Raw genomic sequence first — 27,952 nt, forward strand, 5'->3', positions numbered from 1 at the left:
TGCTTCGGATTCTCTGGCTCCCTCTTTCTCCTGAAATATTTCCTCCTCTCCTGTTCATACTCTGTCTCTCCCTCAAAAATAAATAAACACTAGAAAGAAGGGAGGGGGAGGGGAGGGAAGGGAAGGGAAGGGACCCTCTAGTTCCAGGACTGGCTTTGCCACGTTTGAGTTTAAGTTGCTTAACCCTTGTTCATGCCCAACAAAGTTGGAAGGCTCACAATTTCTTATTTCAAAATGGACTACATACTACAGCCGTCAAAACTGTGTGGTATAACATCAGGATAGACAAACAGCTCAATGAAACGAGCGCAGATAGACACTCTCCTGTTCAGAGATAACTGATTTTTCAGTGAGTGTGTCAAGACAATTCAGTGGGGGAAGGAATAGCCTTTTCAACAAATGGTGCTGGAATCACTGGATATCCACACGCAAACGAATGAAGTCAACCCTTATCTCACACCATATACAAGAGTTAACTCAAAATGGACCAAAGACCTAACTGTAAGGCCTAACACTATAAAACTATTAGAAGAAAACATAGGTGTAAATTTTCTTGACCTTGGACTAGACAATGGTTTACAATTTTTTTTTAAATTTTTTTCTGCTTTTTATTTATTTTTGAGAGAGAGAGAGACAGCACAAGCAGGGGAGGGTCAGAGAGATACAGTATCTGAAGCAGGCTCCAGGCTCTAAGCTAGCTGTCAGCACACAGCCCGACACAGGGCTCGAACCCACGAACTGTGAGATCATGACCTGAGCCGAAGCCAGACGCCCAACTGACTGAGCCACCCAGGCACCCCTAAAAACTTTTTTTAAACGTTTATTCATTTTTGAGAGACAGAGCACAAACAGGGGAGGGGCAGACAGAAAGGCAGACAGAATCTGAAGTAGGCTCCAGGCTCTGAGCTGTCAGCATGGAGCCTGATGCAGGGCTCGAACTCATGAACAATAAGATCATGACCTTAGCAGAAGTCAGATGCATAACCCACTGAGCCACCTAGGTGCCCCAGACAATTTTTTAAAAAATATGACACTAAAAGCACAAATAGCAAAAGGAAATCTAAAAGGCACCATGACAATAAAAACTGCTTCCATGCTTCAAAGGATAAATAAGAAAATGAAGAGGCAACCCACACATTGGAGAAAATCTGCAAATCACATACTGCATCAGGGATATGTATGTAGAAAATATAAAGAACTCTTACAATAATGAAAAGATACACAATCTGGTTAAAAATGGCAAAAGATGTGAATAGATAAAAGAAGAAATGTAAAAGGCCAACAGTATGTGAAAAGATCCTTAATATCATGAGTCATGAGGGAAATGCTAATAAGATACCAAAATACCACTTGACATCTACACGGATGATTAAAATACAAAAGACAGAAAATAACAAGTGTAACAAGGGTCAGCAAAGATGTGGAGAAACTGGAACCCTCGTGCAATGCTGACGGCAATGGAAAACGAGGCAGCAGCTTTGGAAAACCAGCTGCCAGTTCCTCAGAAGGTTAAGCAGAGAATTATTCTAAGACCCAGCAATTTCACTTCTAGATAGACATGCAAAGGAATGAATAGCATTGTCCACATACAAGCTTGTATATGGATGTTCATAGCAGGATTATTCATAATAGCCAACAAGTGGAAACAATCCAAGTGTCCATTAACGAATGACCATAAGATGCAGCTGGGCCAGCTACACGATGGACCTGCATTCAGCCGTGGAAAGGGGTGAAGAATGGATATCCGCTATCACCTGTTCAATATCCTGAACATATTACGGTAAGTGAAAGAAGCCAGACACCAAAGGCCATATATTATAGAATTCCATTTATATTAAATGTCCAGAATAAGCAGTCTGTAGAGACAGAAAGTAGATTAGTGGTTGCCTAGGGCTGGGGAGGGAGGGTTGAGGTTAACAGCTTAGGGGTGAGGGGCTTCCTTTGAGGGCAAGGAAAATCTTCTCAAAATGAGAACAGTAGTGGCCGCACAAGAAAAAGCCACAGGTCGTACCCTTTAGATGGATGAATTATGTGATTTGTGGATTAAAGTTGCTTAAAAAGAGTACAAAAGAAGAATGAGAAAGTGGAGGAAGGGATGAAGAGGGGATTCTCGGGACATCCTGTGATTCCTGATGCCCGGAGCTACCTCTCAGTCCCCACTCCTGGTCTCAAGCCTCAAGCTTGTACCCCAAATCTGTTCTGCTCAGCATGAAAGTAATCACATGTGAACTTCTGTCCAGTTGGACCAGTTATTCTACACACTGGTCTGGTCAGGAGTTCCCTTTCAGCTCCTCTCAAGCCAGTGATAAAAGCGAGGGAAGACTTGGGCTGTGAGACCAGCTGCCGAGGAGGCCGGGGCCTGGGACAGCCCAGAACTCCAGCCCAGTGAGGGCTGTGGCTATAGCCAGATGTGCTTGGGTTAAGCCCTCAGCCCCTGGAGGGTCGCTGAGTAGCCTCAGTTCTGTGCTGTTGGAGGTCTGGCCCCCAGGGCCCGGCATTTCATGGCAGCCCTCAAGGCCTGCAGAATGGCATCCTGGCTGTTCCGTACATTGTAGTCGCTAAGATGTAGCAGGTGATCAAAATCTTCCTCCTTGTAGGTCATGTTGAACAAGGAATAGGGTGAGGTGGTCCCAGTGAGATCCACCTGGCCAGCTGAGAGCTCTGTGGGGCTGCGCTGGACACCTGCCAGGAGAGGGGAGGGGTTAGGAGTAGGACCCAGAGGCCTCCAGGGGTGAGCAGACCGAAGCCTTACAACTGGGCACAGGGGGGGCCGTTCCTCACTGAAGGGGCTCCTTGCTTTCCCTCAGCCCTCTGTGTCATTTGCCCAGAAATATAAATGCGGATAGTATATAAATGCACTATTTTGAGATATGAAGGGTTTGCTTCCTCGTAGCAATGCACTTCCACTATAAAGGCAACCCTACAGTATCTCTCTGTATCACCTTCAGGGGCAAAGTGGAAACAGACAACAAAGTCAGGTCAGTGAGAGATTTAGCCAAGAGCCTGAAAACCAAAGGGATTTTTGCTTTGTATGAATGAGTCTTTGCTGAAAGGGAAAGAGAATTCCCTTTGTTAAGGGTAGAGCTGGAAGGTTTGGAATTAGAATGGGAACCAGCAAGCCAGGAATAACATACAAAGGCAGAAGTTATGTGTTCTTTCCAGAAGAAGTTAAAGATCTGACCCGTTGGCAGGAGGTGAGGATTGGAAGGCCTATGATGAGGGTTTACATTTCAGGGGCCCCAGAGTGGAGGCCCAGCTTCCTGAGAAAAGACTGGCAGGCTGGGCTGGGGTGGGAGGGTAGAAGCTGACTGAAATTTCAGGTAGCTTCAGGGGAATCTGCGAGTGAGGGACCCAGGGCCTCTCTGTCCTGGCTCTCTAGTGCTCTGCTAAGGTGGGACCTGAGCAAGGGTGAAATGGCTACAGACAGGGCCAGTGCAGGCCTCTGGTACAGGGATTCCCACACACCACCCGGAAACAGAACTGCTGAGGAGCCCAGGTGTAGCTAGGGGGGGTTGAGGGAGGGGAGGCCAAAGGAGCCTGAGGTCATGACATCATGACAGAGGACAGCAGCACAGTATTTCACAGAGAGCCCCTGTGAGGATGCAGCATCCACAACAGAAGCCAGCACGCGGCCGTGTCCAAAACTGGTCAGGACTAGCCTGAAGAGCCCCTCCCTTTGCTGGCTGCAGGAGTGCTGGGAAGGACTTGGACAGTGCCCCTGAGGGTCCAGGCTGCCGGGCTGTTAGGACGGGAGGGGATACCTTACCAGGGGCTGAGTGGTCCTTGAAGGAGGCATTGACGAGTGGGAAGTGCAGCAGGAGAGGGGCATCAGGGAGGGTGGGGTCTGAGAAGAGGTAGCACTCTGTTGGCTGGTGTTGGTCTTGAGGGCTGGGGTCCACCTGAGGGAATGGCAGTCCCCGGCTCCGGCAGTACAGCTCAGCCTGCTGCAGTGTCTGGTTGGGGACAAGGGAGCCCAGAGAGAGAACCAGCTACTTCCTGGTCATCCCAGGTAAGTGCTCTTGAAAGTGCTAGGATAGCTCCAGCCCAAACTGGACTGCTCAGTGTCAGGACAGCCTGGTTCTGACCTGTGTGGGGTCTAGTGAAGCTACAGGACCCTGGAGGGAGGCAAAGGATCCCAGTGGTCTGCAATGTCGTTTGGTTAAAATCTTTAGGTGGGGTAGACACCCTGCACCCTTGCTCCCATTTGGGATTCAAATCAGGGTTATTCAAATCCTAGAGCCTAGAGGGCCTCAGTAGGGGACCCATTTCTGTACCAAGACTCTATTCCCCCTTCCCTGAGTCCCCAGGGGGTCCCTGTTGGGATGGATGTGGACAGACCAGGGTGCCCTCCCAGCTCTGTCTAGCGTTCTTCTTGGGGTAGGTGTGGTGAGCTCCCTCACATCTGCCTGTCCTGGGAGCCCAGGACCCCAGCACCTCGACAGCCCTTCCCAACCAAGGACCCTGGCAGGAGCCTGTAGGTCAGAGCCTGTCACCGTTCCCTCCCCTTGGGGACCCAGGAGGTCAGGGCCAGTGGCTCAGTGGCCCTTTGCTGCCCCTGGAGCATGGCCCGGCTGGCTGGAGTATCTGGGGTTCCCTTGGGGCAACCAGAGGCACCTCAAAGGGCGAAGATGGGGAGTAGTCGAAGGAGAGTATGAGGTCCAGTCTGCGGCCTGGCCGGAACATGGAGGGACAGCCGCTGTTGAGGAAGTAGCCGGCATCGACCAGGCAGAGCTGGGGCTCCTGAGGGGTAAGCTGGCCAGGGGTGCAGTCTAGCTCACAGTCTGATGGGGGAGGCAGTGACAGTCAGAGGCAGCCTCTCCACCACAGATCATCTACCTTTCATACTACATTTGCCTCCATATCCCCTTCTGACTTCTGGAGTCACTCCCTGAAAGCAAACACCATCCCACCCCTTCCCAAGACCTTCTGCAGACCAACCCCAGAAGGGAACACTATGACCATGCCCCCCAAAGTCCCCTGCTGGTGCTAGTCATGGTCCATCTCCACCCAGAAGCCTAAGCCTGTAACCCGGGGATACATGGCAGGGGCCCTTACCTGCCCAGGTGGAGAAATCTCTCTGGCTACAGTAGTCCTGGTGCAGCTGGAGGCCCTGGAGGAAGTTGAAGCTGTGCTGGTGGAGTGGCCTGCCTGTCAGGAAGCCCTTAAATGCCTTGGCCAGCATTGTTCCGGGTTGGAGCCAGGAGGCCTCCAGGCATGAGGAGGTCCTCACGCATGCAGGAGACTCTGCTGGGCTCAGAGAAACAGATGTTGGTCCAGTGAAAAGTCTGGAAGTGCCTGGCCCTGCCTCCCCTCTGATAGTGCCCTTCCCCCAAGCACCCTAAGAGGCAGTAGGCTCATTCCAGTCTCCCGGCGCTGTCCCCCCTTCTTACCCAGATTCCTGATCTTGTCCTTGACATGCTGCTTCCAGGTGTCATCAGAGCTGATGAGATCATACCAGGCATCCAGCAAGTTCAGGGACAAAATGTTGCTCCAGATACCTGAAGGCCAAACCCCCACAGAAGTCACCGTTAAGCCTCAGCACCCTGCCTCCCATTACCTGGAGGATGGGGAAGGAAGAGGGGAGGCAGGTGAGCTGCCCCTGCAATGGTTCTTCCCAACAGCCCAACTCCGGTTTCCCCCACCCCCAGGGGCCCTGACACACCTCAGTATGGGAATCATGTCTAGGTAGCGAGGCCAGGCCCAGGACTGGCCAGAATCTTCAGAGTGACCATCACTCACCTTCCAGAAAGCAGATCCGGGACTCAGGGAGCTTCCTCATCAACCGCCCCATGAAGAACTCAGAGCCAAAGAGATCAGAAGGGACAAAGGCTCCATACTTCAGGAACCCCACCTCATAGGGGGAAAATTCCACCCACTCTGTGGGAACAGGGGCAAAGGCAGGAATGAGAAGAGAGTGGGCTGAGGGGAGCCTCAGCTCTGACAAGGGCCAAAGACACTGCCCCCCTCCCCTGCTCACCGCAGGCCCTCGCCTCCTCCCTGCCTGGCTGACTCTTGGGCTCACAGATCCCCCACCCAGCCCCTTGACCACATCCCCGCTTCCCCCACTACCAGGACAGTGGGCTCTGCTGCCTGGCTCATAGGCCCATCAGCACCTCCTCCCTTCCAGAAGGCTGAGAACTCTGGGTAGGAGTTCCCTGTTTGCATTCTTTGAAGGCCTGCTGGGTGCACAAGACATATGCACCTGTGCATGTGTGTATGAGTGTGTATGTGTTGGAGGGTAGTGTGGACAGGACTAAGGACTGTACCCTTGAAGTCGAGGGTCTCCAGATTGTTCTCTTTGACATTGAGGCTCAAGTAGAGGGGCAGAGGGTTCTGGCCCCGCTCCAGTGCAGCTCTCTGTTCGGACAGCTTTTGATCCATCACCTGGGGTAGGAGTCATGAGGGCTTAAGTGAGGTAGGGAGCACCCTGGAGGCACAGGCTGAGGGACAGGAGGCAGCTCCCCATTGGAATCTGAGTGGCAGGGGTGGGTGCACCCATCTAGTTCACACTCCCACCTTCATATTCTGACCAGATCCAGGGTCACCCTGGAGGGCAATGGAGGTTGTGCACTGCACATATCTCAAGAGAATGCCATTCACAAGGACTACAGTGTCATTAGCAATACTCTACCTGTGGTCCCATTGGCCCCATCTTTATGGGGTGAAGGGTGGAGTGGATGTGGACCCTGACATACAGACACAAAGGCACACACCCACATACATTGCTTTCCAGAAAGGATGCAGGAGTCCCCTTTTAGTACACATTGTAAGCGCTGTCAGGGGGTGGGCTGCCCCTTCTGGATTCATATCAATGCAGTTCAAGTTTCAGCCCTTCCAAAATGCTTTCGGGTCATCCTTGCCTCCCTCTCATCCCCTTCCTTCCTGCTTTGCACAGTTTGAAGTTGTATCCCATTGATTATTCTTGCCTCTGTTTCCAATTTTCTCTTCAATAAATCGCTAAGTTCTGCCTTGATGGCAAGGACTATGGTTTGCCTTTTCGGGAAGCTTCCATAGAGCCTCATGGAGTTCTAGGGACACAGAAAGATCTCCCTCTAACCTGGACCAGAGATGCAAATAGGGTTCGTTTCCAGCATCAGCAAGGTTAATGGCAGTGGCTGTCTGGAGCCCCTCCTGGGGAAGGAGGCTCCACAGGTCCTAGAGCGGGGCATGAGCCACATAGAGATACACTGTCCCTCTCTTAGGATCTCTGAACTGGAAGGCACCTCACTCAGCAGTTAGACCTGGGGGGTGGTCCCAAACTGCCTTATCAGCCCTTATGATCTGATTTACTTTGAGAGTGTGCTAAACACACAGATTACTAGGTTTCTTCTGAGAATGAGCAAAAGCCACATAGGAATTTGCTTTTTTTTTTTTAGTCTCCCCAGGTGATTCTGATGATCAGCCAGATGTGTGTCCCAGGATGCCAGCCCTACCTTTCCAGGGAGGAGCCCCCCTCCCACATGCCCGATGTACCTCTTCTTCCCCCTGTAGCCCTCTGTCACTGATGTGTCATCTTTTCCCCCAGTTATGCACTGGTGCCCAATAGGACTTGAGTTCTAGGGAACCCACAGGAAGAATCCCCAAATACAGCGTAAGCCCCTGGCACTATTTGTCATACATACAACTCAGTCCCTCAGTGTGAAGTGTGTATGTAGTGAAGAGAGAGGGAGCTTGATTAACACTTGCAATTTCCCTTCTCGAAGGGTAACTCTCAAATCCCTCTTTTTATTTAGGGATCGTGTTTGCCTGCTTTTTTGTCAGGTATGATGAGGGAAAATGTGTCCTTTATTTACTCTAGATGAACCATTTCTGACCTGGGGCAGAGGGTCAGCTCACCCCTCCATCTACTGAAATAATAGCCAGCATTCTTTCCTCCCTCCCCCTCCTGTTTTTTTGAGAGAGAAGAATGAAGAGAGAGGGAGAGAGAGAGTACAGAGCAAGAGGGGGAGAGAGAATCCCAAGCAGGTGCCACACCAAGCATGGAGTCCCAAGTGGGGCTCAATCTCACAACTGTGAGGTCATGACTTGAGCGTAAATCAAGAGTCAGATGCTTAACTGACAGCCACCCAGGCACCCCTCTTTTTCCTTTTAATAGCTCATCAGGAAGTGGTGGCAAGCCTCTGGATCCCAGGCCCCCTGTTTCCAAATGAGCATCCCCGACCCTGCAGAACACCACTCTGATGACTCAGAGGTGCCCCTGAGGTGTAGAAGCTGGGTGCAGTGTTGGCCACGTGTACTGGGGACAGGGAGACTAAAGGCAAAACCTTTTAGTCCAGAATTGAAGAAAAACACAGAAGACCTTCTTAACTCAGGAACACATGAGAAAAACTGAATTTCTTTCTGAGGAATAGGGAGTAGATTCGAAGCAGGTCAGTGCTTGCCAGCAAACCATAAAAGAAAAATGCTTGAAAAACAGTTTAAGACACACTGATTATATCTGGTGTGTTTTACAAGCAGGTTTCTACAAAACCACGACAATATTATAGAAGTGTGTAGACTAATAATGTTGTTTTGTGTAAAGTTCAGGGTATACTATTTCTCTAATAATACTTAATATTAATGAAACTGTGATTTGTTATGGAGTTATATTTTCTGACATTTAAAATGATGTTTGGAGGTGGGGATTCATATAGCATGGAGATAATAAATGCTTTTATCCAAAAACTTCAATTTGAAATACATACTAAATTTGTCTGATTAAAGAATTATTTTAAAAAGCATACAATGGGGGAGCCTGAGTGGTTCAGTCAGTTAAGCGTCTGGCTTTGGCTCAGGTCATGATCTCGCGGTTCTGAATTTAAGCTGTGCTGACAGCTAGCTCAGAGCCTGGAGCCTGCTTCAGATTATGTGTCTCCCTCTCTCTGTGCCTCTCCCCCATTCATGCTTTGTCTGTCTCTCAAAAATAAATTTTAAAAATGGTAAAAAAAAATTTAAAAACCACATCAGTGCTTATTTTTAAGGACATGTTGTTGGTTCAACAATGAGTTTTTCTTGTGAATCAAAAAATAAAAACACCCCAAAGCCTTATTAAGTTTGCCTTTAAAAAAAAAAAAAGACTATAAACCTCGTACAAAAAGCCATGCACGAAGTCATTACTGGAGGATCAAATGGCAATTAAATAAAAGTGTTCTTTATAGCCTCAGATGAAACTGCATTTTATAGCACATCATAAAGTAAATTGTTAAAAGAGGCTTCTCCCAACTCTATAGTAACTATACCTCCTACCAGACAGGAAAGCCGCTAATAAAACACTGTATCCTCACAACAAAACCTGAACTTAAGTAATAGATCTAAAGAATACACAGGATATATTAATAAAATAAAAATATTTCAAGTAATTACATTGGTTTTATAAGTTTCATGCTATTTCAAAAACAAAATTCCGACAAATTTCTCATGAAACTTGACTGGCTGGTTGTATTGCATGTATAGAAGAGCAAAGGACCAAAAGGAGCCAAGACAATTCTGAGAAAAGCCAGTGTGGCGGTGGGGGTAAGTCTGCCCTATCAGATACCAACATGCATTACAAATGTGGAGTCACTAAGCCGGGGTAGTACCGGCACAGGGAATCGGCCCCACGCGAATGGAGGAGAGCTCAGGAAGGGTCCCATGAACACACGAGAGCTGACACATGATGCAGGGAGCCATGTAGATTTGTGGAGAAAGAAGAATCAACAAGTGATAGTGGGGAAGTTTGCTATCCTTATGGCGAAAAAAAAATTGGATTCGTGTCCACATAATATCTGAAGATATATTATGGGAGGATTAAGGTCCTAATTGTGGAAAATGAGTCTTTAAAACTTTTACAAGGACATATAGGAAGAGGTTTTATAACTTAGGAGAGGGAAGGATGTCTCTAACAAGAGCCTAAAAGAACAAACCATACAGGGAACAACGAAACACAGGATTATATTAAAACTATGCATCAAAATCTAGTAGAATTGATAAAGGACTAATATCCAGAATCTATAAAGAGTTCCTATAAAATATGCTGAAGATTAATTAATATAAAAATGGAAAAGGACTCGAGTAGGTAATCCATGGAAGGGGAAATCCCAATGACAAATATACTTGAAACTATGATCGGTCTCACAAAAAATCAAGGAAATGGAAAGCTATAACAAAATTTTGTATAACACCCATAAAATGATAAAAAAAATCAAAATTCTGAAGAGCACATAGAGAAAAAGAAACTATGAAACACTGATGTGGGGTGTGTGAATTAATGAGATGTTTTTAGAGAACGATTTGGCAACAGGTAGGAAAGTGGAAGATTTATGTACCCAATGGCCCAATAATTCCACTGCTGGGTGTGTATGTTCAAGGCTCAGAAAATCTGTAACATTTGTGTACAAGGGGACTTGTACAAAACCATTTGTGCAAGTAACATTATATTTTTCTTAAGAATGTATAACAAAAGATATACAATAAGATATACAATTAAAGGTAAATAAGTATGTTATGTATTATATAATACAACAACATATAAGACCGAAGATATGAGTGTGATGATAAAGTCAAATTCAGGGTGGTGGTTTCCTCGGAGGGTGGGAGGGGAATGGAATTGGGGAGGGATCCACAGGGGGCTTCAACTCTCTCGGTACCATTTTATTTTTTAGGGTGTTTGGCAAGATTGTGCATATTCATTACACTATTCTTTATGCGTTATGCATTTTCTTATCAGGAGTTTTAGGTCTTGATAATCTAAAGATTATCATAATATTTAAATAAGAAATACTGATTTTTATAATAAATAGTTTTAAGCTAATAAATAAAAAACAAGAATGGTTGGTAATTTCCAAATAGCATTGCTCGCCAGCAAGGATAAAATTTACAGAAAAACATTCAAAGCAAATCCATTTTTGGCATTCATTCATTTCTGTAAAATCTTTCTTGGCCAAACTCCTGATACCCAACAATAAGAAAGAGAAAAATCCTTCCTCTGCTAATATATTTGATAGTTTACTTTAATGAATGCTAAAGATAACCTTTTGTGTTTTAGTTGTCCCACATACTTTAAAAGAAGTGTTCATATAATTATATGTGGTAAAACAATAGTGGGAAAAATTACTGATTTTAGTATCAGTTAATGTAAGATTTAAAAAACAATTTTTAATGTTTATTCATTTTTGACAGAGAGTGCGAGTTGAGGAGGGGCAGAGAGAGGGAGACACAGCATCAGAAGTAGGCTCAAGGCTCCGAGCAGTTAGCACAGAGCCCGACCCTGGGCTCAAACCCAAGACCACAAGATTATGACCTGAGCAGAACTCGGGAGCTTAACTGACTGAGCCACCCAGGTGCCCCTAATGTAAGATTTAACAGTTGATTTACTAAACTTTCCTTAAAGAAGCAATGTATAAAAAAAAATGTATAACCTCAGTTTGGTCTTAATAGTGTTACAATAACAATAAAGAAATATAATAGCTAATACTTAAGGCTTACTCTGTCCCACAACACCATAGAGTGCTTACAACAAACCCATGAGGTAAGAGCTATTCTCACTAAATCTCCCCTAAATCTCACCCATCCCCCCTGAACAAATAGAAAACTGAGGCACAGAGAGGTTAAGTAACTTGCAGAAGAACACATAGCTAGTACAAGACACTTAGATTAAACCCAGGGAATCTACGCTGTTAACACTATCATGAAGACAGAGAAGAACACAACATTCCACATTGCAGTATTGATCAAATACAAGTTGTTCAAGCAAGCTCTCTGACACCCAAACATAATGTGAAACTTTTGTTTGCTGAACTGACTTTGGCTTTGACTGGTCCCTAAGCTCTTGAGAGAGCCAGGAATCACTGTTTCATGGCAGTGAACTGAAGAATAGCCTGGCTCAAAAAGGCATGTCCCAAAGTAGGGCAGACACTGAGACACTGCGGTTCCCACTTCCTCTAACCACAGATCCCAGTCTCCCTCATCCTGTAGGAAACGCACACACGACCAACCATGAGGCTGCCCTGGTCCTGCAGCTGCACACATGCCCCGCCTTGCAAGCACAGGTGCCCTACCTGGCCGTGCAGCATGGACTCCAGCACGAGAGCCCACAGGTCCACAAAGGTCTTGGGGTGGCCCTGCTCAGCCCGCAGCTCCAGCTCCCGGCGGTAGCTCGCTAGGCGCTCTGGGGAGAAGGTCTCCAGTTTGCTCTTGGTCAGGTGCTCTCTAGCATATTTGATGGGTCCTTTGAGGTCCCTCTGTGACCACTCAGGGTCCCCATAGAGGTGGGCCATTGTCCTAGGAGAATAAAGAGACACTATGGAGGGAGATGGAGGCCCAGCTTGAGTCGCTGCAATGCCTCCCTCCCGCTTCTCCCAGCATGGCGCTCCTGCAGCCAAGGCCCTGCCCATCTAGAGAATGTGTCTCAGGGCTTTCTCTCAGATCAGCGCTGTCCAATATAATGTGAGCCACATGTGTAATCTGAAACTTCCTAGTAAATACATTTTGAAAAGGAGAAGGCTAGTAAAAATTAATTTAAATATAAATATATTTTAATTCAATATATTTAAAATTTATCATTTCAACATGTAATCAACATAACATTTGACATAAATTTATATTTTTCAAACTAAGTCTTCAAAATCCCCATGTATTTTATAACACATCTCAATGTGGACTTGCCATATTTCAAGTGGTTGATATCCACAGGTGACTAGTGGCTGCTGCATTGTATGGAACAGATCTAGACCCTACACCCATCTTCATGGACCTGTTCTCAAGCCTTTGAAGATGCTACATGTCAACAGCTGTCACCTAAACTCCTCAGAGTTTACTCTTTTATTCTTTAAAGTCACATTTCAGTAAGACTCAAAAGAGTGAATCTCTAACAGTGAAGAGCCCTACCTCACCACAGGCAGAGTGAGGTACAAGGAGGCAATAGTGTCTTCAGGAAAGATAGTATGTCTTCATCTAAATCTCTTCATCTATGCATTAGGGGCAGTAAGAGAAACTATCCTAGGGAGTGTTATAGGGATTTAATTGTAATAACAATTAAAGAAAAAAAAGAGCTACCAACTTGAAGTTCCTGGTATTTGTCAGACTTATTAAGTGTTTTACTTGGGCTGTTCCATTACAGTCTTATGGAGTACGTACTATTACTCCCATTTTGGAGATGAGTCAGCTGAGAATCAGAGGAAATAAGTTGCCCAGGAAGCGGTGTTGCAGAGACTCAAACCCAGCTCGTTCTGCATCAGCTGCCTTACGCCTCTTCAGTAGCATGGAATGGACCTCCTACAATGCCTCTCATGGGAGGACCTCTGTAATATCTACTTCCTCGCTTTTGAGAAAGCCACTTTTGGCACCCGTCAGACCATACTGCTCACACCCACGTGGCTTCCTCACAGAGAAGGAAGTAAAGTAGACACCAGGGGAAGTAAAGTAGACACCAGGGGAACTATTACTATGGTTCTTCCAGTCCCTAGCACCCTCACCATGTAGAGCCTGAGATGCCACTTAAGTAGGTCACACAGTCCAGGAGGCCCAGCTTCTGCAGGGCCAACAGGTGGCCGTAGAGAGAGGTCATGGCCCGGGCACCTCCTCCTGTGGCCATGATGCCCACAACAGGGACCTGGACCACACACAAAAACAGGCTGGCTTAGCAAGGCTCAGGATGGAACTGCTTTCTGGCTCCAGGGAAGGGATCTCATGGTCAGGGCCTGATTAGAGTCAGGATTAGAACTAGCACCCAACCCCTCCACCAGGAAGTAACAGCTCTCAGCCCCAGACAGAGCCCCAAAGGGAGTGAGAACCCAGAGCTTACCTTCCCCCCCCATCTCCACTCCCATATCTGCCAACTAGACTGTCTAGAGAGGGCTTATGAATCAGGTCCTTCCTTAAGGTCATTCCAAGTACTCTACCCACATCCCCTATAACCCCAAACCTCATCCTCCTGTAGATCTCTGTCCAGCTGCAAGGCCCGCTTGAGAGCCTTGGCCACCACTTGCTTCCTCCTGCTCAGGAAAGCTTTCTCCTCTGCACACAGATTGAAGTCCAGGTGCACAGCCAGCTCCTTAGGACTGGGGCAGTAGAGGATCCAAGGGTCAGGGGGCACTGCATAGCTCAGTCACTGGTTGGCCAAGCCCACAAGAGCTGCCAAATAACCGCCCTGCTCCCAACCCGAAAGACCATCCTTTGAACAGCACTCCCCTGTCCCCTGACAACCCCTCACTGTCCCCCATAGATATGAATGTCCCTTACCAGCCCTCAGTCTTGAGCTGCAGCCTCACTTCTGGGGCCTGAAATCAAAGCGAAAGACTGAACTAGAATGTCCTAGACCCTGAAGGAAAAGTGGGTAGCCCTCAGGGCCTGGCTCCCCCTCTTTATTCTCACTGGTACTACCCAACCAGTTAAGGCCACTCACATTTGTAGCAGGAACGTTAACCGTCACCTCCTCTCCCATGGCCAAGGAACTTAGGGGCACAGTGAGGTGCTCAGCTGACTTGTCTGAATTCAAGCCACTGTTTTCTGGCCTCTGGAGAGAAATATTCATTCATTCAACCAATCCTTACTGAGTATCTAGAGAGTGATCCAGACACAGTCCCTCTCTGATAATATAAAAATAATCACAATATTTATAATTATTATAATTATGGTAAATACAATTGCTAATTATAAAAATACTTGTTGATATTTATGGTTCTAACTGAATCATGTGCATGAATTTAAAATGAAATAGGTAATGAACAGATGTTAGTAAGTGTTGTAAAGGAAAAAAAATATTGTAAAGGAAATAAGCAGTGCGATATGATACAATAACCAAAGGTGGGGTGTGAGGGGTCTACTGAAGATGCGGAATCAAGGAGGGCCTCTCTGAAGAGGTGCCATTTGAGCTGAGATCTAAAAGAGGAGGAAGAGAAGGGAGAGGATCAGGCAGCCTTGAAACCAGCCAGAGGTAGAATAGAGAAAGCACTTCGCATGTTGGAAAAGCAAGAAGAGACAAATACGGCTAAAGCATCATAAAGTCGGGGAGAGTGGACCAAGACGAGGCAGCAGAGGTGGGCAAGGGCCAGGCCTTGTGGGCACAGATATGGGATTTTATTCAGGGGCCATTGAAAGGTTCAAACAGTCTGACAAGGCATAGCAGCCCCCACATCCACTTCAGGCTCCTGGTGATTCCCCTGTCTGACAAGGGCTTGGTGCCTGACTGGGAGGCTGGGGCCCACAACAGCTGGAGCTGCTCAAGGCTGGGAGAGCTCCAAACCCAAGACCTACCTTCAGACGCCCACTCAGTTCTGCCTCTTGGGCTGCCATATAATGGAAGCGGAAGGCAGACGCTGTGCCCAGTGCAGATGTCTGTGTGTCTTCATATGAGCCCTTCAGCACCAGCTCCAGCTCATCCTGATCTAGGGAGAAAGTGAGCAGATTAGCATGAGGGAAACAAGAGCCAGGAATCCCAGCAGGGACCCAGCGAAATTGGCAGTGCTGCTCAGACATAGCCAAGGCCTAGAAGCCTGGACCATGGTAGACAGGATTCTGGGAAGAGCCCTCCCCAGCCTTCTGAGCCCCACAACCCTCAGGGTACTCCTACCTCCTGCAACACATCGTCTGCCCAGAGGAGACCTGTTGCCCTTGTCCCATGCAGGCAAGAAGAAAGAGGCAAGCTCTGCTCTGCTGCTCACCTCCTGCTCTGATTTTCAGTCACCCCGTCTAGCAGAGATCAGACCTTGTTCAGAGCAGGCCTCACCTGTGAATGTGGTTGTACTCCCAACGCTGTCCAGACGAACATCCAGGCATGACAGCTCTCGGGCCTGGGGCAGACAACATCATGGGCAGGGGACTCTGCAGGGAAAGCTGAGGTCCCCTTGACTTTTCACCCTCTGAACCTCTCTGTCCCAAATCCACCACATGCAGAACAGGAAACGGGGGCCAGAGTGGGATTGGAGGCAGAACCCCCCCACTCAGACACCTCTAATCTACTGCAACTGCTAAGTCAGATGTTCTGGAGCAGACAGGAGAGCCCCATCTCCACCCTGCACACCGCCCCCTCAGCTTTCCTAAATTTGCCAAATGTCCAGGATCCTTGAAGGTCACTCAAAGCTCAACCACCGTTCTTTCTTCTCTGTGTTTTTCTGGACTCAATCTGGAGAGTGTGTTCTACCACAACTGCCCCCAAACAGTAGCGTACAAACCACTGGTCTCCAGGGTGATAGAATGATTGGAGAAACCTTTACAATGTCAGCAACTACAGTACCTCCAGCCTGTCCTGCCATTGACCTGCTGGCCAAATGAGCCGATAGCATTCTCTGCAATGCCCATCAGCTGATACACACAGCCCACCTGGCTCTGGTTACTGACTCGCTCATGTAGACCTGCTGACTATCAACGCACCCTGCTCTCCATCACTCAGATAAAAAGCAGCTGCCTAGGTATGATTTTAATGTGCATTTGTAAAAGGATACTAGCCCATCAAACATGTATTTGCATTGAGGGTCGATGCCTCCTTCCATTTGGGGCTCTAGGTGCCTTACCTCACCTTAGGCCCAGCCCTGCTCCCAGGTCATGGGTGTGTTGCTTACCTGTGACCTTTGAGAAGAAAGCTTCCAGTGCATTGTTTACCACCCGTAGCTTTATGAGCTTGCTCTGTTTTAGAAGAGCTGACCAGGACTGTCCAGTGTCTCAAGGAGGAGTTTACTGACCCCCTGACCCTATCCCAGGGCTCCCAGATTGGAAGCAACCACATTGGAAACTCCCTCTGAGCTTCTGCTACTTCAGTACTAACACCCCAGCCTTGTCTGGCCCGTGTGACTTCCTTACCACCTTCCAAGGCTGAGAACTTAAGTCTATCACAGGTGATGAAACACTGTCAGGAACACCTAAAATTCCCCCAACACTCCCTCAGCCATCCAGCCTTGGGCCAGGACCTCCTCTCACTTTCCTTGAAACACACTCTCTCTCTCTCTCTCTCAGAACAGCCTCGAAACTCTCTTTCCATATTCTCTGAAGGCCCTGGCCCCTCCAAGCCCCCAGCCCCTGACCACAGGCCCAGGTGGCCACATAGCTGGGAGGCCAGGGGTGGTTTTACCACAAGGCCCTGTCCTTTCCTGTCCCTTCTGCACCCCCCCACCACAGTTTCAGCCCTGGGGCCCCTCCCTCAGATCCCCTCACAAGGCTGAGGAGGGTGGTTACCACAAGGACGTTGTTGGTGATGAGGTTTTCTGGGTGTTCTGATCTGGAAAAATAAAAACATCAGGAGCTCAGCCTGGCAAAGGTGAATACTCCCTGAACCGGGCTGCCCCTCACAGCCCAGCCTCCAGCCTCCCTGGGGGCACTCGGGGTGATGCTGAGGGACCCCAAGCCCTGGATACCATTCAGGATGAGGACAGTGCTTCTGAAGAGTTCAAGGTGAGGAGAGAGAGGGACAGTGGGGCCAAGGAAGCAGTGACTTTCCTCTAAGACCCCCCCACCCAAACTGACAGGGGTGGGGACATGAGGGATGGAGAATCTGGGTCAAAGACATTTCCCTAAATAAAGCCTGGGTCCTGAGACACTCCCTGGGCTGTGTGATTATTGCTTACGTTTTTTCCATCAGGAACTCCACGTCCAACTCCTCCTGTCCCTGAAATCAAAGCTGAGCAAGTCATCAACATTTACACACATCTTTAGAGTTGACATCGTTCTTTGATGATGCACGGTCTAAGCTTGAGTAGTCTCTCAGGGATGCACAGTATCACAATTCTTCCGACTTTACAGAAGAGGAAACTGAGGCTTAGGGAAAGATGGTCCTACCTGCCCAAGTTACCCACAGCTGATAAGTCTACAGATAACAGGTCTCCTCCTTTCTTGGTAGGGCTGAAGCAGGGGATGGGCACAGGCCTTAAGAGGCATAAGGATTTCTAGGGTCCAACTCTTGTTCCTCTTAAGGGGAATCTGACCCCAGAACCCTGCCTTCCCACTCCTTACCTGCTGGAGAAGGAGCAGAAGCCTTCATAAAGCAGGCCTTGGGCACCCCGGGAGATCAGAGGGAGTGAGCAGGAGAGATGGACCCACTACTGCCCAAAGGGTTAGTTACACGTAACTAAGGGTGTTTTGATGCACATTAGGAAGTTCCTCACCACTGACACGTTCCTCTCATAGATGACCAAAATCCCTCCATGGAGTGATTCAGTCTGTGACAGTCTAGGTAAGCCTTTTCCTTTTCTATTAAAGTATAAATATGTCTGGGAGGGGTTTCCATCTTTCTGTGAATGAGTTCAACCCAGCAGCATCCCAAGAGACAGGAGAAGTTATAACTTCCTCAGCCTGGAGTTGGGAGAGGTAGGGCCCAAGGGATTCACCACCCACCTGGGGCTGCATTGAGAACGTCTTCCGGAGTGGCTTGCCAGGAAGGACTTCTGAGACATCATAGAGAACCTTGAAGCAGGCATCATCTTCTGTGACTGAGTCCTCGTCATAGACGTTTAGCTCCAGAACATTCTAGGGACACGAGAACAGCAACTTAGCACATTATTTACTCATTAGTATACTTCACACCTATTGAAACTTTACTTGATGCCCAGAGTCAGGCAAGATGATCATGCCTCCACACTTTGTACTTAAAAATAAAAATGATAGTAAAACTTAAAAGCAGTAAAAAGAAATCCAGTAAAATTCCTAATCTTCCCCCTTTAATTTTTTTTTTAATAAAAAATGAAATCCTTTCAGCGTTTTCTCATCACCAACCCTCCCCCCACCCCAGCTTGCTGGTCCCCCAGGGCCGATATGTAACAGGAGTCTTCCATGCATTATTTCATTTAACCTCACAACAACTGCATCGGGAAGGGATTCTTCCTGTCTCCCTTCCACAGATGGGCTTAGAGAGGACCAGCAACTTGCCAGAGGTCAGGCTCACAGCCAGGTGCTGGGTCACACATTCTCTCCCACACAGCATATCCAGTCTGGGAACACAGACACTCCTCCCCAGTGTCTGTGACTGAGTCCTGGAGGAAAACGTGTTCCAAAAGAAGGATATGGCCTGTCCTTAGGAGGGTGGCCCTGGCCTTTACCTTGACCCGACTCTGGATTAGGAAACTGAAGGTCTCATTCCATACAGGATGACTGGAGTCAGTGATTGTTTTGGTTTTAAACTTTGTTCCAGGTAAAGTTGGCAGCTGTAGGGTCACATAGGGGTCTGCCTCACTCACTGCCAATGTCAAGAGAACAGTGTAAGAGAGAATTCCTTACATTCCCCTCCAGGGGCCTCACCAGGTTCCTACCACAACCAGCTCAGCCCAGCCCCCAAGTTCTCGCCTGGGCCTTTCCCAAAGGGTCTGGTCACCTCTGTACCCCTGAAGCCCAGGAAATCGTTACTCACACAGGTCAGCCCAGCCCAGGTTCCGGGCCTCCAGGACCTTCACAGTGAGCCGCCAGCAGGCAGAGGCCTCCACCTGGAGAGAATTAACAGGCTACTCAGTCCCTCCTGCCCACACTCAAGCCCACCAGTCTGTGCCGAGGTTTCTCCTGAGATGCTCAGGGATGCTGCTAGGGTCTCTGGGGCCAAACAGCCTGTGCCCAACGCTGTCCTTGGGGCTGTGGTTCTGGGTTGTAGCAGTCCATGTATGGCAGGCCACCCAGGAGGTGGAACTTGGGGGACCCCCCTCCTCATTACACAGTGTGGTGGTAAAAGCAGGGAAAAGAGTGCCAACTAATGGCCACCACACTGGACACATCAACTTGGCGTCACCACCCCCAGAGCTCCCAGAAAGGGCAGCCCTTTGTTGAAGCATGTGACTCTGCTGGTCAGCACCCCCCACTCTCAGCCCTTTGGACGGGATGTGGGACTCGACACCAGGGAGGCTGGGCCTGGGGAAGCCTAGTCGTCTGTGACAGCCTTGGGTACTCAGCCTCTCCTGAGTGTGAAATAGGAAACTCCAAGAGCATCAGGCCATTACTGTGAGCAAGAGGCCATTGTGAACTAAGGTACTGGGGAGGCCACATCAGCCCACAGACAAGCCCAATGAGGAGGAAGAAAGAACTGAGTGGGCACAAGCTCACAGGGGCAAAAGGAGCAGAGGTGGCAAAGGAAAAGCAGAAGGCAAGAAGGGTGCGCCCAGTCCTTCTGGGGACAGGGCACATGGGGGCTATCCTCACACCCCTACTGCTCAAGTCCTTGCCACTGCCTAGATTCCAGGGGCCTGGGATGTCTGTTCTTCTTGAGGCCTGGATATGGAATTGTTTCTGGGTGCCCTGCACAAGGTTCTTACAGCAAGTCCCTGCGAGCTGAGGCAGAGTTGACACTGCTAGCATGATGGACATTTGGCCTCGAGTGGTTGGGAGACAGTGCTCTGATGACACCATGGAGCTTTCCTGCTTTGTGACCTCCCATCACCAGTCCCTCTGTGCCTGTGATGCAGAAGTCTCCCACCAGGGATCCATCTCAGCTCTGCACAAGTGCACTCAGGACCGGTGCCCTGTGGGTCCCCATATCACTGTCCTGTGCCTTCATGCTACGTGTCTGTCATTTCTGTCAGCTTTCCGGCAGAGCACATGTGATACCCAACCCCCCACCCCAGACCCCCTGCAAGGTATACTTGTTTCTCCCTTCTTGGGGTTAACTCCAGTGACACCACCACTTTGACCCTACATGCCTTAAGCCAGACCTTATAAATGGTAGACATTTTATGGCTTTTTAGACACCTGGCTTCATGTCCTCCCTGCACCCATGTTCTATCACTGCCAGGAAGTGCCCCTGGGGCCCTCGAGGGAGCTGTGCTTCCATACCCCATCCAGGGCAGGAGAAGGACAGAGGCAGCCCCGGCTCCCCCTCATCCTTGAGGCCACAGCCTGTGGGCTGCTCTAGAGCCACATGGGGCTTCTAAGTGTCCCCAGTTGCTCCTTTCCAGCCAGTCACCATGCTCCATCTGAGTATCATTGCCCATTTCTCTCTGGTCACCAAAAACCTCTCAATCTCAGAAAGCCCACTGTTCCCTGGCAGGCTATTTTTCCAGGGTGAAACCCTATTTATCATCACATCTAAAACCATCACTAACGCAGAGCTCCAGAGGATGGGCTGTGACAGTAATTACAATGACTAGTAACTACTGAGGGAGGTGGAGTGGAGTGGTCAAGGGAGACTCCCAGCCAGGATATCTGGATCTAAACCCTGGTCCTCTGCTTATTTGCTGTGTGACCCTGGATAAGTCATTAGATCTCTCAGTGCCTCCTATTCCTCAAATGTAGTGGGATTAACAGAGGCTAAATGTGGTAGCACCTGTAGAATGCTTAGCAGAAAAGTAAAATTTCTAGATAATTACTCATTATTATTTATTAAGTGCTTGTTAGATTTCTAGGTGCTGTACTAAGCATATTGCATATTCCAACGTGATTTATCCTTCTGACAACCTCCTAAGATAGTACAAGATAGTATTCTCATTTCCTCCCATTTCACAGATGAGAGAACTGAGGCTCAGAAAGGTCAATTTGCCGTAGGTCACAGACTTAGTAGGTGACCTAGTCAGGACTCAAGCCTGGGTCTTTAAGGCCAGAGCTCATATATCCTGTACTGTTCTACCTTCCCAGACTTTGTTTCTTTGTAAAAGCATACAACTTTCCCCCATTGCCCTGTGGATATCTAGACAGTAAAATTTCTTGGATTTGTTATAGACCACTATGAATATTGAACTAGTTAACAGGATTCTCCTCAGGGCACTGGGGCTTCCCATTCCCTGTTGAAACGTCCTCCCATCTAAAATCTGTCTTAATTGGGGCGCCTGGGTGACTCAGTCGGTTAAGCCTCCAACTTTGGCTCAGGTCAGATCTCACGTTCGTGGGTTTGAGCCCCGCGTTGGGCTCTGTGCTGACAGTTGGCTCGGAGCCTGGAGCCTGCTTCTGGTTCTGTGTCTCCTTCTCTCTCTGCCCCTCCCCCTCTCATGCTCTGTCTCTCTCTGTATCAAAAATAAATAAAACATTAAAAATTTTTAAATAAAATCTGTCTTAATTGATGACTGACCCTGGATGCTTGTGGTGGCTTCTCCAGCAAGGATCCCCCAGCCCAGCTTCCTGGAGGATCCTGGGAGTACCTCCCTGCTCAAAGTGTCAGCCACTGTTTCTCCCTATGCAGGGGTCCCAGGGCCTCCTCTAGCCTCCTCCTTGTGGAGAGACACAGTGCTGACCCCTGCTCACCACAGGGGATATGACCCGAGGGAGTCTGAGAGGGCTGGAGACCCCACAAAGAGGTCTGGAGTATCTGTGACATGGGGTCTTCACCAGGAGGAGAAAAATGGAGCAGGCCGCCTTTCCCCCTGCTGGTACCCAGTGCCCTGTGTGGTAGAGGAGGTTGGAGAGAGGGGGTTGGAAACCAGGCACAGCCTCAGGCACGGGGTCTCCTGAATCATGCTGAGCTGATGCTTCTGGATCTCACAGCAGACACGTTCCAGAGCAAGTCTAGATGCCCAGCTTTTCCTGCCAGCCCAGCTCCCGCTGCCAGGACAGGCTCCAGTCCCCTCTTCCAGCAGGAAAGGAGGCTGGGTGAAGCCACTGCTGAGGCTGCCCCAGGAGCCAATTTGAAGGCCAAGGGTTAAGGGCCTGGTCTTGGGGACTCAGCCAGTCCCAACAACATGAGCTGCAGGGAAGGTGCTTTCAGGCGTGTGAGCAGACTCAAGCTCCCAGAGCCACTGCACCTTGGGCTCCAGTTTTGCCCCTGGGCTGGGCCTAGAGAAGGCAGAGGGTAGCAGGAAAAGGATGCCCAGCCTCCTCCAGAGAGATGAAGAAAGATACTTCAGACACTTCTCCAGCTGCAGGCTGTGGGCTGCAGGAGGAGCAGATGGAACCAGGAGGAGGAGCAGATGGAACCAGGACTGTTCAGACCCTCCACCACCAGCTCCTGCAGCCTTGGGTTCTTCCCAGCCCCTACCCCACCCCCCATCAGGGCATTTCCACTACTGTCTACCTTGGAGGGGGTGGTCCTCTAGACCACAGGCCGACAAGGGCTGGGGCAGCAGGTGTCATCTTCAATGGAGGGGTGTCTATCTTCCCCTGGATTCCCTGCTACCTGGCCTGAGCCAGGCAAGTTTTCTGGAATCTGGAGCTGCTTGACTGGATCTGACTCAGGCCTGGGTCTCAGAGCTAAGGTTCCAGAAGTCTAGCAACATCTGAAGAATGAGGCAAATGCCTCAGGACAGTGAGCTTAGCACACTTAGCCCCTGTCATGGCCACTGCCTGGGGCACCAGGGGAGACCTGAGGAGCCAGTCCCTCTGGCCTTGGTCCACAGCAGAGGATGAGAAATCTGGGGTAAGGGGAAACACATAGAAAGAGTGAGGCTAGTGGTTTATAGACCTCTTTGGCCTGGTTGGACCTCATCTCTTGGACCTAGGAAATAATTGGTCACGGATGGGGAATTGGCCTGGCAGAACTCTTGAGACACACAGCGTGGTCCCTTGGCCCCAGCCATTTCTATGAAGTTCACTACCTACTGTGGTGAACTATGGACTTGGTGGGATATCCTTTGGTGACATGTGGCCGCTGTGTTCTCTGATGCAGCCTGTGAGCTTTTGTGGGAAAAAGGGTAAGATGCCCTCAGGGGCTGCTGGTTGATCATTCACAGTGGAGAGGGAAGGCTCCCTATTTCTATGAGAGCTGATCATCCATCCACCCCCTCCCACATGCCCTCCCCAAGCACAGAACCCCTTACCTCTGCTTTCCACCCTTGGCCTCTGCCTAGGCAGAGACCCCAGCTCTGGGACCCAGGCCTTCCCCAGAGGCCCGAATCAACTTGGTTTTAGCTGTGTCAGGCTTCTCAGAATGTACCCTGGCCCCAGGCCCTGCCCTGAGCAATGCCCAAGGGCTTGTCCACACTGTTACCTGGTGAGGATGGCCAGGTGGTCCCCTAGTTGTCAGTCTTTCCATACTGACACTCCAGGCTCCAGCTCCTGCCAAGATACCAGTTCCCTGGCTGGGTGGCAGCAACTATTCCAAGGGGATGGGACTGTGAATCTGCCAGGCTCGGAGGAGTCACGGTCCTATAAACAGGTTGGGGCTCCACCCCTGGGTCACTCCCTTAGCCTAGCATCTTCTCTTCCCCAAGAGGCTGGGCCAACCAGCATCTCCAGAAACCTTTGGCTAGGCTCCAGGGCCCACAGGTGGAGCACCCCTTTCAGACATGGAGCATCAGAACTGCAGAAGCACCAAGGAGGGGAGACCAATCCTAGGAGCAGTGGCAGGAAGCTGGTTCCCCTGAGGCTGAAGGTCTGGGACAGGGCAGACCTGTGGCAACTGCAGCCCAGCCCCAGCCTGAGCCAGGCCAGCCTCTCAAGGAGGAGGCTGAGCACCAGACCTCCTGGGAAGCTCTCTGGCTCCTGGGGCTCCTGGGGTGGCAGAGCCTGTATAGAACTTGGAGAGCTACAGGGGCTCTGGACTCTGTTCTAAGCCCCTCACCCTCCATTTTACCCTCACCCCTTCCTTTTGGCTAATCCTAGGAGTTTAGAGGATTTCCATGAGACTAGAATGGCAAACCTGCCAATTAAAGGTAACAGAGACCAAGCGTGAAACAGACTACGGCTATTACAGAAGAAAACTTTCTGAAGTTACCTGTTTAAACTCTTCAGTGTACACAGTGGCACGAAGTGTTCTCCTAAACAGACATGAATTCAGTTATTTCAGTTCACTATGTAATTGTTCAATTACATATTGTTCAATATGATTTATTTTTCAAGGCAAGTGGAACAGAATTAATGTTAACAGCACGAATCGATCTAAAAAGTATTATTACAGAACTGGCCAAAAAATAAATAAAATTAATAAGAGTCTATGAAAAAGTGAAAAACAATAGAATGGGAAATATTTCTAATTTGCATGAACCAGCTATAAAGTCTAATGAAAAAGTCAATGTAAAATGTACATTGAAGAACAACTTATTCCAAAGTGGGCTGTACATGAAGCAAGCACAGAGTCACACAGCTAGTGAATGGCAGAGCCCAGGATTACACTCTCTGGACTAAAAGTCTGTGTCCCCTTCTCCAGTCTGGGCTTAGCCTAGCCTGGAGTCTACCCACCCTCCAGGGCCTGGGCCAGTCTCAAAGCCATCCCTGGACTGGCAGGAGTCCTGAGAAATACATCTCACTGCATAAATAAACATCTCCCTGAACGGATGGGGGCCTCATCTGTAACCCCCAGATTGGGGAAGCTACAGAGGCATAGCTGAAACATCACCTTCCGTGAGGTAACCCCCAGTGCCACCCCTCCACACATGCACGGCAGGGCCAGACACCCCCGCCTCCCCAGAGGACAGGGTCCCTGGGCTCAGCTGTTTGGACTAGGGGAGGGGCTTGGTGCTCTGTTACCCAGTCTGTGCAATGGGTTGATGTTGAGCCTGGTAAAAGCCGTAGTATTCCTGACTCAGAGATTCTTAACTTGGGGCTGGGGCCCATGGGTGGAATTTAGGGCACGCTTAATAGTTCCTGAGATTAGGTGCAGAATTACAAGGGTATGCGTGCATGAGAATGCTTCTGGAAAAAGGGTCTAGAGCAGCACCGCCTAATAGGAATGTCATGTGAGCCACATATGTCATACCAAACTTTCTGGTGGCCACATTTTAAGAAGTAAAAAGATATAGGAAAAATTAATTTCAATAATGCATTTATTTAACCCAATAATTCGAGGCATTATTGATGCAACCATAATCAACATAAGAAATTATTAAGGAGATATTTTACATTTCTTTCATATGAAGTCTTCAAAATCCACTGCATGTTTTACACCTTATTATAGCTTATCTTTTTGTTTACATTTCCTAGGCTTTACTTCTCATCCTCCTGACTTAGTTATTTTATAACTGGAAGTTTGTACCTCTTAATTCCCTTCACCTATTTTGCCCATCCCCCCAAGCCCCCCAACCACCAGTTTGCTCTCTGTATATATGATTTTTGTTTTTGCTTTTAATTGTTCATTCGTTTTGTTATCTTCCACATATAAATGAAGTCACATGGTCTTGGTCTTTCTCTGTCTGACTTATTTTGCTTAGCATAATACCCTCTAGGTCTATCTCTGTTTTTCCAAATGATAAATGATAAGATTTCATTCTGTGTTTATGGCTGAGTAATATTCATATTACTAATTACTAATACATGTTACTAATATTCCTGTATATATACCACATATATTCATATGTATATTCACACATACACACACACATATACACATACACACACACCATATTTTCTTTACCTATTCATCTGTTGATGGACACTTAGGTTGATTCCATATCTTGGCTATTGTAAATGATGCTGCAAAAAACATAAGTAGGCATGAATCTTTTTAAATTAGTGTTTTCATTTTCTTTAGTTAAATACCCAAAAGTGGAATTACTAGTTTGTATGGTATCTCTGTTTTTAATTTTGGGGGGAACCTCCATACTGTTTTCTATAGTGGCTGCACCAATTTGCATTCCCCCCAACAGTTGCACAAGCGTTCCTTTTTCTCCACATTCTCTCCCACACTTGCTGTTTTCTGTGTTGTTAATTTTAGTCATTCTGACAGGTCTGGGGTGATATCGCATGTGGTTTGATTTGCATTTCCCTGATGATGAGTGATGATTGAGCATGTTTTCATGTGTCTGTTGGCCTAGTGAGTGTCTTCTTTGGAGAAATGCCTATTCAGGTCTTCTGCGCATTTTCTAATTGTTTGTGATTTTGGGGTTGAGTTGCATGTGTTCTTTATATATTTTGGATATTGGCCCCTTATCATATATACCATTTGCAAATGACTTTTCTCATTCAGTTTTGTTGATGGTTTCTTTCACTGCACAAAAGCTTTTTAGTTCAGTGTATTCCCAATAGGTTAGCTTTGTTTTTGTTGCCCTTGCTTGAGAAGACAGACACCAAAAAGCATTGCTAAGATGATACCCAAGAGTTTCCTGCTTGTGTTTTCTTTTAGGAGTTGTATGATTTCACGTCTCACATTCAGGTTTTTAATCCATTTTGAGTTTCTGTTTGTGTGTGGTGTAAGAAAGTGGTCCAGAACCTATAGCATATCTTAATTCAGACTAGCTACATTGGAAGTGTAATAGAGTGGTAGCACATACCTAGTAGCTATGCTGTTGGAGCAGGTCTACAGATGGGTCACAGAGTTTGGAGTGGACAAGAGGAAAGGAATTATGTGACAAGACTTAACATTTTCCTTGGTTCTCTCTCAGAGTGGGAAGGGGGAGGGACGAGGAGCCAGGAAGCAAAGTTGCTGGCATTAAGTCTTGCTGATCTCCCCACCTAGACCTCTCTGCAAAGGCTGTGAGTGGGAAGCAGGGACAGGGAGAGGTGGACCAAGAGGGACAAAGGTCAGGGTGAGAGGACAAGAGAGAGGCAGAGGAGATTTGGGGGCAGTCGGTCTGAAGCAGGGCCAGCAGGCACAGCAGGGTTTGGCTAAGGCCACATGGTGCTCACCGAGGCCAGTGGGATGCTCGGAGGAGGGATGTGCCTGTTTAGCCTATCAGGGCAGGTCTAACCCAAGCTGCCAAGTTGGAGAGGACCTTGGACACCTCCATTTTCCATCCTGTCATCCCTTCTCCTTTGCTGGCTGGCCTTCTCCTTTTCTTTCTGCTCTCTCTTCTCAGAGTTTGCTCTACATTCACAGGAAATGGACATCTATTTCTCATTTAGCATTCATACACCCTTTAATTTTCCCAGATTGCCTCTGAGGAAGCAGCCCCTTCCCTACTCTCAGCCCTCATCATGTGGGGAGCATTGTTCCATCTTTAGCTGCAGGAATGCAACATGGCGCGTACAGTTCACTGGACTCAGGACTCAGGTAGGTACAAACGAAATCCTGGCACATGAAGTCCTGAAAGAGGTGCTTTGTCTTTCCTGCTGAACAAGAACCTGGCAGGATATGAATCTGGAGCTACTGATGGTAGACATCCTGCCACCACAATGGGAGGACTTTCAGAAAATGGAGCCAACAATAATAGTTAACGCTTAAGCCATCCTTACCATGTGCAGGCAGAGGTAGGTTTAATGTGAAGCTAATGTTGCTTACACTGGGCCCTCCTCT

At 48.4% G+C, this 27,952-nt stretch overlaps 1 protein-coding gene across 1 annotated transcript; it reads right to left on the minus strand.

The window, feature by feature from the left end:
• Positions 1-1,835: 1,835 nt before the first annotated feature.
• On the minus strand, positions 1,836-26,166 carry PLA2G4D (phospholipase A2 group IVD). Its single transcript, XM_029951986.1, has 21 exons — positions 26,135-26,166; positions 24,500-24,542; positions 19,289-19,361; positions 18,981-19,117; positions 18,280-18,411; positions 17,514-17,554; positions 17,125-17,167; positions 15,683-15,746; positions 15,211-15,341; positions 14,360-14,470; positions 14,197-14,234; positions 13,880-14,015; positions 13,431-13,567; positions 12,015-12,237; positions 6,267-6,384; positions 5,740-5,877; positions 5,391-5,498; positions 5,056-5,247; positions 4,615-4,781; positions 3,767-3,953; positions 1,836-2,682 (listed from the first exon to the last, which is right to left on the minus strand). Exons 1-21 carry the CDS (start codon positions 26,140-26,142, stop codon positions 2,456-2,458), a joined length of 2,454 nt encoding a protein of 817 aa, XP_029807846.1. The 5' UTR covers positions 26,143-26,166; the 3' UTR covers positions 1,836-2,455.
• Positions 26,167-27,952: the final 1,786 nt, after the last annotated feature.

The sequence above is a fragment of the Suricata suricatta genome, chromosome 9 (assembly GCF_006229205.1).
Source record: "Suricata suricatta isolate VVHF042 chromosome 9, meerkat_22Aug2017_6uvM2_HiC, whole genome shotgun sequence".
Lineage (NCBI taxonomy): Eukaryota > Metazoa > Chordata > Mammalia > Carnivora > Herpestidae > Suricata > Suricata suricatta.

Coding starts and splice junctions, on each gene's coding strand:
- PLA2G4D (XM_029951986.1), bottom strand. Junction 17,555..18,279: donor CGTTCTCAATGCAGCCCCAG/GTGGGTGGTGAA, acceptor CTTTGATTTCAG/GGACAGGAGGAGTTGGACGT. Junction 14,016..14,196: donor CAGCTCAAGACTGAGGGCTG/GTAAGGGACATT, acceptor CTACTGCCCCAG/TCCTAAGGAGCTGGCTGTGC.